The 12,089-nt window shown below is 41.1% G+C and overlaps 1 protein-coding gene across 1 annotated transcript in view; it reads right to left on the bottom strand.

The window, feature by feature from the left end:
- Nucleotides 1-12,089, bottom strand: part of COG4 (component of oligomeric golgi complex 4) — a 27,430-nt gene extending 15,341 nt beyond the window's left edge. The window contains exons 1-8 of the mRNA XM_007074892.3: nt 11,916-12,089; nt 9,406-9,488; nt 8,136-8,250; nt 6,228-6,402; nt 5,295-5,488; nt 2,773-2,878; nt 2,096-2,253; nt 1,303-1,361 (exon numbers count right to left, since the gene is read on the bottom strand). Coding sequence (XP_007074954.1) covers nt 1,303-1,361; nt 2,096-2,253; nt 2,773-2,878; nt 5,295-5,488; nt 6,228-6,402; nt 8,136-8,250; nt 9,406-9,488; nt 11,916-12,083 — 1,058 coding nt within the window. The 5' untranslated portion in view covers nt 12,084-12,089. The remainder of the gene's footprint in view (nt 1-1,302; nt 1,362-2,095; nt 2,254-2,772; nt 2,879-5,294; nt 5,489-6,227; nt 6,403-8,135; nt 8,251-9,405; nt 9,489-11,915) is intronic.

The raw sequence follows: 12,089 nt of genomic DNA, 5'->3' as shown, positions 1-12,089 counted from the left end.
GGAACACTCTTCACCTCTTATTTCTATTTACCCTTTTTCAAGTTTATTTATTCTGAGAGAGAGCATGACAAGGGCAGGGAGAGAGGGAGAGAGAGAATCCCAACAGGCTCTATAGCGACAGTGCACAGCCTGATGCGGGGCTCAAACCTGAGAGTCTGCAAGACCATGAACTGAGCTGAGACCAAGAGTCAGATGCTTAACTGACTGAGCCACCCAGGTGCCCCTTATTTCTATTTACTCTTAAGGTCTCAGATCTAAGGTCATTTCCTCAGAGATTTTTCCTTGAATTTCATCAGCTTAGGTTACATCCCTTTATTATATGCTTTCCTGCACCATACACTTAGTAGATCATATTGATTAACAACATGAACTCTAGAGTCTGCTTGGATTCTGTTCCTGACTGCCATCTTCTCACTGTATGACTGTCAGCAAGTCACTTAACCTCTTCAGGCTTCGGTCTCCTCATCTATAAAAAATTTTATGGATTAAATCTGTGATCCTCAAATGAAGGGATTTTACCCCCCACCCTCCACCCCTGAGACATCTGGCAGTGTCTAGTGACATCACGCTATCAGTATCTCGTGGGTGGAGGCCAAGGACACTACTAAACATCTTACAGTGAAGAACACAGTCCTCTATAACAAGGTATTATCCAGCCAAAATGCCAATAGTACAGAGGCTGAGAAACCCTGGAATAAATGACTGAATATTTGTTAAGTGCTTAGAACAATGTATACCATATAGTGAATACCATATACGTGTTAGCTATTATTATCTGTCTACTTTAGACTACAGACACCACAAATAAAGAATTATGTTGGGTTTGCTTACTTTGCTTGCTGCCACCTTCATACTACCAAACATGAGTGCGTGGCACCTAATGTGTACTCAGTAAAAATTTACTGATTGAATACATTTTTATAATGTTTGGATTTTCTTTTAATGATTATATATTACTTTTATTTATTTTTTTAAATGTCTATTTATTTTGAGCGGAAGAGAGAGCGAGGAGAGGGGGGCAGAGGAAGAGAAAGAGAATCAGGCTCAGCACAGAGCCTGATGCGGGGTTCAATCTCATAAACCATGAGATCATGACTTCAGCTGAAATCAAGAGTCAGAAGCTTAACCAACTGAGCCACCCAGGTGCCCCAAGCATTTATTTCTTTTATTAGAAAATAGTAAAAGCTTGAATCATAGATAAAATATTTTTAAAACATAAACCACATTGTAACAGAGCAGTCTCTGAATGATACATGATTACCAGTTCAAACTTCTATGGGCTGAAGAAAAGAGGATTATTACCTTGGTTCTATTTTTTCTGTTGTAGAATTTCTCATCAAGTTGTTCTGGACATGTCGGAACTGTAATATACCAAAGAAATGAGAATGCTCTTCCCCACCCTCCTTACACCTACCTCTTGCTGGTCACTCTAAACTTCTGGCATAGAAGAATGTTTAAGTTTAGTTTGCTTAACAAGCAAGCCAAAAGTAGGCTATCAGAATGATGAGCCAAAGATTTACTTTTGATTTAGATGCTAATGCCCCCCCCCCCCCCATTACTGCACTTAAAAGTGGTGTTAATAGTATTGCAACCAACTACTGTCTAGTAGCATTCTAGAAATAAAATTGTATGGGCTACTCCTATTTCTAATCCTACTCTTACATCCTCTGCTCAAAGGAAAGGACAAATAAGTTTCAAAGAAAAAAAAAAAAGCAAGTATTACTGTTAGTACCTAAGGAACTAAGGAGAAATCTGAGACAAATTACTTGACACTTACTATGACCTTAAGAAGTAAAATTCTCCTTGTATCACCTGCACATTCTGTGTTAAGAGAGCTGGTCTAATGTTTCTGTTTTGTGTTTCTTTCACGAAGCCCTTTCTACTTCTTTCGCAATCTTGTACTACGTTATCATCTTGATATCACCTCAAATCCAAAGTAAGCTGGTGACTGGCAAAATGCATGCCAGTTTGCATTCCGTATTTATTTTTCTACCTTCATCTTTTTTCATCCTTTCCCCTCCCCACTCCCATTTAATGTATTCAGCATTGCTGGCTAACATTGTTTCCAAACCCACCTGTGTCTTTCCCTTCTCACCTGCTGGTGGTAGTCCCTCTGCTTGATGAACTTGTCTACCACCTTCTCTACTTGTCTGTCACATTCCACCTGCAAGTATTTTATCAGGGTGTAAAGTCTCCCTGGCCCATAATACGTCTCCACTATTGGTTGGTGGGTCTCTACAATGCGGGCAATACCTAGAATGGAGAAAATGAGAGGAATGGATTCCAAATGTTCTTCCCACAAAACTAACTCCTTTCTTCTATCCAGGACTTATCTGGGGTCTAACTCAACCCTTTTAGACCTGTTTCACCACCCAAAATGAATACAGATGGTTCTTGCCAATGCCAGGAGTTGCTAAGCAAATTTGTCTGTTAAATATGTACAACGCTTGGTAAACTAGAAGGCATTTAAGTTATATTGAGAGTTTCAGTAGAAGCATCTTTGGAAATCAGCATTACTCTCTTCCTAGTAATTCACTTAAGTACTAAATTTACTCTTAGAGTTTGGGTCTTGAGGAATAGGGAGGATCAAAACACTTGAGAGACTCTAATTTTTGCTAATCAGATACTGAATAGGAAGTTACTTCTCTGATAAATAAATACACAGCAAGCTACAGGATTAAACCGAAGGTTAGCAGGGAGAGAAGAAACACTAGGATGTGGGCATTACATAGGAAGGGCTTCAGTCTCCCTCAAGTGGAGAACGAGACTTACCTTCAAACAGAAGAGTAAGTGTGTCTGCAAAGATGACTGCAGCCCTCCGGTCACGCATGTCTGTCCCCAGCACCAACAGTAGATTCTCTTCAGCTTTACTGGCCACCTGAAAAAAGTGGAAAATCCACAGGAGTTCTCAGATCAAAGGTTGGCCTCAGTTTTCCAAAAAGATCTCCCATTGACTTTCTTTTTCCCATGTTTGCTTTGATGCTTGAAAGCCTACGCAGCACACAGGAACCTCCCAGTGGGCTCGGGGTTGTCTGGGCCTCAGGCAAGACAAAGAACTTGAACACAGTGGTAACTCTTCTTCAACTCAGAGTTGTAAATAATGCTTTCCTTTTCTTTGAAGATATGTACTGCCATTAGCCAAAGGCAGAGAGTCCCCAGTTTCACTAATCTTCTCCAAGTATAACAAAGTTATTAATGGTGCTTTATTGAGCAGGACAAATAATCTGGGTACCACAGAAGGGATTTTTAAAGGATTAAAAATAAAAGCCATTTCTAGGCCCCAGATGGCAAAGTACTGATTAAAAAAAAGTGCCATAAAAACGGTTATGCATTTTCTTTTTAGACAGCTCCATCTTTCCCTTATTTTAATTAATTTTTTAGAATGTGTAAAACACACACACTTAAACATTCAAAAGGAATAAAGGAGTGTTCAGTGAAAAGCCGTTCTTCCTCTTACCTACTCCTCTTGGTCTCCTAAAATCTCTTCTCCAGAAATAACTGTTGTTAACCCTTTGAAAAATATCCTGTGCTTATACAAACCTGTATTTTTATTGCCACTTCTGTTATTTTTTGGAAAATGTTTATTTATTTTGAGGGAGAGCCTACACACAAGTGGGGGAGGGGCAGAGAGAGAGAGAATACCAAGCAGGCTCCACATCGTCGCTGCAGAGCCTGATGCGGGGCTCAATCTCACCAACCCTGAGATCATAACCCAAGCTGAAATCAAGAGCTGGATACTTAACCGACTGAGCCACCAAGGTGCCCTACCACGTCTATCATTTTAAGCAGAAACAAAAGTATTTAGTCTAACTTAACTATACAGCAGAACATGAAGTATGTCAGCATGTATGCATCTGTCTCATTTTTTTTTGTTTTTTAATTTCTAGTCGGTTTTAGTAAATGGTAGCACCCCATCACATGCCTCACCAGCTCAGGGTGAGAATTTTCTAATAAAGCTTTTCTAACATTAAAACTGCTTCCTTTCGTATCATCCTAAGTTCTACCCTTGAATTGAGGGGAGAGAATGGATGGGCCCTAAGTTTCTGCGGGAAATCTAAAGTGGTACGTTCCCTCTTTGTAAGGAGATGGGACAGGAAGAGCAAGTTCTAGGCCCCAAAGAAAGGACTAACAAGCAATAAATATGTTGTTCCATCCTCATGAGGCCTGCCTGCCCTGAAAAAGGAACTACATCCTTAACCCTTAAGTGTTTCATTACTTCTTGCAGCAGAGAGTCCTAGGCTCCTCTTAGAGCCCCTACCCTCCCTCTACCACCAGCGGTAGTGAGCCAGTGCACGGCGGGCCTCAGCCATCTTGTGCATGTCATGCTTCTTTTTGATCACAGGGCCCTGGTTGTGAAAAGCCTCCAATAGCTCATGGGACAACTTCTCTGGCATCAGTACCTGCTGGTGCTTCTTCTCCTGGCACTCAGTAATCATCCACGGTCTCATTTTTCTTAATGCAGGACAGTGTTCCATTATAGAGAACTCTGGGAGATGTGGCAGAAGGCACTCTGACATATAGTTACAAACAATAACCTTCTGCATACATGCCTGCTGATATTTGCTTCTTTCCATCTAAGGTCAAGGGTAAGAAGCTGAGACTTTAGACTTTTTTTTTTTTTTTTTAACGTTTATTTTTTTTTGAGACAGAGAGAGACAGAGCATGAACGGGGGAGGGGCAGAGAGAGAGGGAGACACAGAATCGGAAGCAGGCTCCAGGCTCTGAGCCATCAGCCCAGAGCCCGACGCGGGGCTCGAACTCACAGACTGTGAGATCGTGACCTGAGCGAAGTCGGACGCTTAACCGACTGAGCCACCCAGGCGCCCCTAGAAGCTGAGACTTTAACTGAAATCTGTTTCTTTTTCAGGATTTAATGATAAGTGACATCACTTGCTTCATCTCAATGTGGCTTATTTTGAGCCTCAAGCCTGGTTATGAAGTCTTAAAACAACTAACCAACAACTCTGAATGCTCTTAAAAGAAGCCAGTTCTTGGCTGACAGCTTAAAAAGTGTGATTCAACTTGTCAGAGAATTTGCATTTCAGTTTTCCTACATTTTCACCTAGTTGTTGGAAATGAATGTGCATCAATAGCAGTTTCAGCCATGACTAGTATGCAGCAGGCTGGCAACACATAAGTGTTGAATGAATGTATACATCCAGTCCTGCTACACTATAGGCAAGAGACGAAAAGGGCAAAGTGAGAAAGAATCCACAGAAACTGGATTGATATAGTGTCCAAATCTGCAGTCAGAGAACCATACCACTAACGTACCAAGCAATCGGGGGCCATACCTGCTTGCAAAGGTATTCTGAGAACTTGCTTAATCCCTCCTCATGCAGACCCAGCAGTGGGAAGATCTTGAAGAAGCGCTCCACCTGAGGCAAATCCCCTTCCTTGGTAGCAATGGCAAACTTCTCTGTTACAATGGCTTTGAGACGCTGCTCAGCTTCCTGTAGCAATTTCAGGTTGGCGTCAATCATGCTGCCTGTGCAATGGGGGGGAAATTGAGAATTAATATAAAGAATGGTACTATGTCAGGTCTATGCCACTTTGTGCACCACTATTCATTAGAAATACACAGAGAAGTTACAATCAAGTAAAAGAAATAAGATCTATGCACAAATAACTATAACAAAACACGTGTATGGTAAGTGTAATAAGAAAAGTGTGCACAAGTTACATTTCTGATTGAATTAGAAAAGTCTTGCCAGAAATGATATCCCATCTTTTAAAGATGAGCAGGGGTTTGATATCTGAGTAAGAGGAACATAAGAGGAACATACATTCCAGACAAAGGGAATGAGAGAAGCAAAGTAACAGAAACAAAAAGATGAAGAGAAAAAAGTATATACATGTACAGTATTGCAAGTAATATACACTCTGGCATATAGAGAACTCCATACATGTGCACAATGAATGGATTCACGAGTGAATGGTACAAAACCAGGTGAGAAGGCCTAAAATACCAGGCTAAGAATTTAATTTTATGAGTAGACAATAGGGTCAAGTGGAAAGAACCCACTGATCAGAGAACAGATCTGGACTCAGTTTCCTTTTCCGTAAAATGGGAATAACACATACCCTAGGATGGACTACAATCTATATAGGGTCGAATACCAGACAAGGAAATTGCCTAACAGAGATCCTTTTCATGGTTTAGTTTGCCTTATTCAGATTATAGATGCTTATGACTACAGTAGAAATCAACAGTTTGGGATACTTACCTTCTTTGCCCTGTCGGCTGAGCTCAATGACTGATTTGTCCAGGCACAAGTAGCGATGAATATGGGCAGCAGCCTGCTCATAATCTTCATTCCTCAAAGCAGTCTGAACTCCATCCATGCAGAACTTCAGGTCCAAGATATCATCAGCTCTCTGAATGGCTTGATAGAGACGGTTCTGCAAAAAGACTTGGTGCTTAGAAACAATGTCCTATTCTTTCAAAGACATCTCTTCAGAAGGTATGGAGATTCAGGGACAGAATCTGGTTAACCAGAAGCCCTGAACCACTACCACTCACAAAACTCTTATTGACAGATGATCAATAATACTGACAGATATCATACAATTTTATTTATGTGACCAGATCAATCATTTTAATGGAAGCAGGAACAGGGATAAACCATATTTACATTTGGCTTATGTTAAATTAATAATGGAACCAGAGTGTATTTGGTATTTTGGCAACAGGGCATTGTAAACCATGTAATAAAATAAACGAAATATATGTAAAGTATTTTTCTTTTAGAATTAAGCAAGAATTTGTTCTTAATGTTTGTTATTTTTGAGAGAGAGAGAGAGCGAGCGAGAGAGGGTGGGGCAGAGAAAAGGGAGACACAGAATCCAAAGCAGGCTCTGACCTGTCAGCACAAAGCACGATGAGGAGCTCGAACCCACGAACCATGAGATCATGTCCTGAGCTGGATTCGCACGCTTAACCAACTGAGCCATTCAGCCACCCAAGCAAGAATACTTTAAAGAAACTTTAACATGTGACTTGGTCGCTGTGTGACTATAGTGTTTCATGGTAAGTTATTTTAGCAGGATCTAGACAGAGTGGGAGGAGTTATCCTATTTCATAGGGGCAAACTGAGGCTGGGAATGACGTATTCAAGAGCCCAGATCATATGCTATTCACTACTGTAGTCATTAATGATCTGCGGCACTTGAAATGTGGCTAGACACACTTCACATATGGCTAGTCCAAATTAAGATGTGTAAGACACACACTGGATTTCAAAGACTTAGTACAGAAATAAAGAAGGCAAAATACCTCACAAATAGCATTTTATAGTAATCATGTTATTTGGGACATAATGGGTTAAATAAAGCATATTATTATAATTATTTTTACCTATTTCTGTTCTTTTAAAAAAATGTCTACTAATGGGGCGACTGGTTGGTTCAGTTGGCAGAGCATACAACTTTTGATCTCAGGGTGGTGAGTTCAAGCCCCATGTTGGGCACAGAACCTACTTAAAAATAAAAAAAAAATAATAATAAAGTAGAGATGGTTACTATAAAATCTAAAATTACATATGTAGTTCATATTCTTTTCCAAGCTGGATACTTTTATTTCATTTTCTTGCCTGACTGCTATGGCTAGAAACTCTAGTACAGTAGTGAAGAAAATCAAGAGCTAACATCCTTGTTTTATTCTTGATTTTAAGGAGAAAGCACCCAGTCTTTTACCAGTATGATGTTAGCTGTGGGTTTTTCATAGATGGCCTTTATCAGGTTGAGGAAATTCCCTTTTATTCCAAGTTTTATGAATTTATGCTTTTTCCGAGTTTATCAGATGATCATGTAGTTTTGTCCTTTATTCTATTGATATGGTAGATTATATTAACTGATTTTCAGATGTTAAAGCAACCCTGCATTCTCACTCAGTCATAGTATAATCCTTTCAATATGTTGTTATATTTGGTTTGCTGGTTTGTGGTGTTTTGAGGATTCTGAAATCTTTACTCATAAAAGGTATGGGTCTGAAGTGTTCTCTTCCTGTGCTATCTTCAGCACAATATCAGTATCTTGCATTAGATTTCTACTGAATGGTGCTGCTCTAATTTTTAATGTCGTGGCTTTTCTACTGCCCTCTACTAATTTGAACATCAGAAGTTCAATGGGATTACCTTAGCCAGGTCAAGCTGACGGACTTTGCTGGACACATTCTCAGCTAGATTGCAGGTAAAGGTGATCATTCCAGCTAGCTGCTTTGCATCTCCTTCAATCAACTGCAGGTTGGGACTGGAGACATATGTCAGCACACACATATCCATAGGGGGAGAAGGAATGAGTAAGAGATGGAAAATTTTTTGTAGATGGAGATCATGTCTTCTACTCTCTTTGTACCTCCCCACAACTTTTAGCTCAGTTCGCTCTACTCACAGCTTTTTCTTTTTCTTTCTTTTTTTTAAAGTGTATCTATTTAGCAGCGTCTGGGTGGCGCAGTTAAGTATCCAACTTCAGCTTCGATCATGATCTCATGGTTCATGAGTTTGAGCCCCGCACTGAGCTCTCTGCTGTCAGCGCAGACCCTGCTTCAGATCCTCTTCGCCTCCCCCCCATTTGCATACTTTCTCTCTCTCTAAATAAATAAATAAACTTAAAAAAAAGTTTACCTATTTATTGTTTTGAGAGACAGAGAGAGCATGAGCACCCTCATGCGCATAAGTGGAGGAGGGGCAGGCAGAGAGGGAGAGAGAAGGCATCCCAAGCAGGCTTTGTACTGTCAGCACCGAGCCCAACCTGGGGTCCAAACCCATGAACTGAGAGATCATGACCTCAGCCAAAGTCAGACGTTTAACTGACTGAGACACTCAGGTACCCCTACTCACAGCTTTTTCTAAAAAGTATTTTACTGAAAACTCAGGCCAATATTAAATAAAAAATTACTCTTTATAAGTACTAAAGACACCCCTAAATAGGTACTGCTAAAGAACTAGAGAACAGATGCTTCCAATTGCTGAGTATAAAATACACTAACCAACAATCACAGAGGGTGAAGAGGTCAAAGAGCAATTTTTATGGCTAACAAATACACACAGTTTGTAAGAACAATGGTTCTCAAACTTGAAACATACATCAGAATCATATGGTATGCTTGTTAAAAGCGTGTCAGATTCCTGGGCTTCACACCCAGAGTTTCTGGTTCAAGAGGTTTTGAGTAGAACCTTGTAATTTGCATTTCCAATAAGTTTCCAAATGAGTTTTGGTACTTGTTGGTCCAAGGATACTTTGACCAGTGGATTATACCCTTAAGTGTTCATTTTACCTTGAAGTAATCCTCCTCTACACTTCAAAATCAACTGGCATTTTATTAACAGAAAGTTAGGAAAAACAGGAACTTATCCAGTGGACCTTGCTGGAATTACAATGGCTCTTGTTGAGATGGAAACTCACCCCATCCGGTGTAGAGTGACCATTTTACTTTCAATGGTGTTTTGCTGTTCCAAAAGAGCATCCAGTTCTCTCTCTACCACTTTCTGAAAAACAGACAAGCATTTTGTCATCAGAATGGTCAGAAGGAACTTTAAAAAATTATCTAACCCAACCACTTAGCTGAAGGGTGAATCCCATTCCAAATGTCTTTCCTTTCACTAAGTTCCCCTAAGGCTTTAATGAACAATATTTCATTTTTGCAGTGATCACATTGCATAATGGTTGCTACCTTCTGTATATTTTCATTCCATTTAGCAGATGAATACCACAAAGGAAGGGAACTTTTATTCAGTATCATTATCTTAGTGCCTAATGCAGGAAAGCATTTAAAATATAATGGCTAAACAAATGAAATTTCTTAAGTGGCAGTTACAAAGAGTCTCTTCGCAGTGTACAGTGATACAATCAGTACCCGGAAAGAATAAGTATAGAATTGTCTCAGCCAAGTTATTTACTGCATCACTGCAACTAATGTAACCTTCTTATGCTTGAGTTTCTTGATCTGTAAAATGTAAAAGTATCCTACAGGACTGTTGTGTGAGCCAAACAAGATAACAAACATAAACTGCTTAACGCAGTATGGTGGCATATTGTTCAATACTAGTCATTATTATCAGCTATGCATTTCTATTAAAATAATTCAGTAGGATCCAGAGGGAAACTTCCCTGGACAGTCATCAGACACAAATACAGAACTAATATTGTTCTGTCTGGAAGATGGACTTAAATTTCCCTTAAAAATGGACTAACTCAATGAATGCAAGCTTAGGAATGTTAACAGTACTGAATTTTATGGAGTGCCTGGGTGGCTCTCAGTTGAGAGTCCGACTCTTGGTTTTGGCTCAGGTCATGATCCCAGGGCTCTGGGATGGAGCCCTGCACGAAGCCCCGTGTTGGGCTAGGCGCCGAGTGTGGAGCCTGGTTTATTCTTTCTCTCTCTTCCTGTGCCCCTCTCCCCAACTCATGCACTCTAAAATTAAATAAATAATAAATTCTTAACACTGAATTTTATAAAGCACATCTTGCTGAAAAATGTTATCATAAACTGCTCGAGTTGGTGCAAGTTAATGTTTGAAACTATTCAAAGATATCAATAATCCCCCCTCGCTCTTGCTGAAACTGTTTGTACTCACAACCTTAATTAAAAATTTAGTTTAGGGGGTGCCTGGATGGCTTAGTTGGTTAAGTCTCTGACTTCAGCTCATGTCATGATCCCGGGGTTCATGGGTTCAGAGCCCTCCATCAGGCTCTGTGCTGACAGCCTGGCACCTGCTTCAGATTTTATATCCCTCTCTCTCTCTGCCCCTCCCTTGCTCACACTCTTTCTCTTGCTCTCTCTAAAAGAAACACTAAAAGTTTGGTTTGGTGGGGGGGGGGGGGGGTGCCTGGGTGGCTCAGTCAGTTAAGCGTCTGACTTCAGCTCAGGTCATGATCTCACGGCTTGTGGGTTCGAGCCCCGCGTGGGGCTCTGTGTTGACAGCGCAGAGCCTGGAGCCTGCTTCAGATTCTGTCTCCCTCTCTCTCTGCCCCTCCCTGGCTCGTGCTGTCTCTCTCAAAAATAAATAAACATTAAAAAAAAATTAAAGTTTGGTTTAGAGAACAGCTACTAAACGTTTATTAATTAATTAATTTAGAGATAAAGTGCAAGGGGGTGGGGAGAGAATCTCAAGCAGGCTCTACCCTCATCCCCATGACCCTGGGATGATGACCTGAGCCAAAATCTAGAGTTGATGTTCAGCTGACTCAGCCACCCAGGCGCCCGCTACTAAAACTTTAGATCAGAGCTTGGATCTCTTTCTTCTGACTGGCAAGGAACCCAAATGATATTCACAAATATACTGACAGCATCAGGTTGCCACGGAAAATGGAGGCTGTAAGGAATCTTCAAGAGAATACAGTCCATCCTCCTTATTGGCCAGAAAGCAGGGGCCCGAGGGATGAAAGTCACTTGTCCAAGATTAGACAGTTGTACCTGTCTTTAAACCTCAAGCTTCCACAAAGCTGTACACTTACCGAACTACAGTTACACCCCCAAATCTTTTAAAACGCTTCAAGTTTATTTGCAATAACTTCCTCCTTAAATATTTGAGATAACACGGTGGAAACGTTTCCTAATTTTTAAATTGCTAAGTCAACGCAAGGGAGCCTTTAGTCTTATTTTGAGAAGCGAGTTGACCTACGCTGTCAGTCTAACTACTCCGGCAGAAAAACCTACATTAAGGGCCAGGCAGATAAGTGGGGTGGGGACCAGGAGCGGAGCAGACCGCCAGGGTAACAGGGAAAACAAGCTTAGGGGGATCAGTCCAAGTGAATAGAGACGTCAGGTCCCGCCAAATACACTCAATTACACTCCTGCTTCTTCAATAAATGCTGTTTTGTTTCCCTCGGCAAAGACACAGAGAGAACTTCCCACAGCCCGATTTCCCGAGACTGACAAATCCTAAGCCCATTGCCTCTGGCTAGCCCCCCACCTCCTCGCCGCAGAGCCTTTCGTATACAGCCTCCAGCTCCTGCAGCTCGGTCAGGGAGCGAATGAGCTCGGTGGAGATTTCCGAGCAGCGGCCTCCTCCCATCCCCTCAGGCGGAGAAATCCCTGACAGCTTCTGAGGGGAATCGAGGTCCGCCATCTTGTTCTCCATTTCGCG

Source organism: Panthera tigris, chromosome E2, assembly GCF_018350195.1.
Source record: "Panthera tigris isolate Pti1 chromosome E2, P.tigris_Pti1_mat1.1, whole genome shotgun sequence".
Lineage (NCBI taxonomy): Eukaryota > Metazoa > Chordata > Mammalia > Carnivora > Felidae > Panthera > Panthera tigris.
Note: the sequence above shows the minus strand (reverse complement) of the source record. Positions and strands in the feature narration are given on the sequence as shown.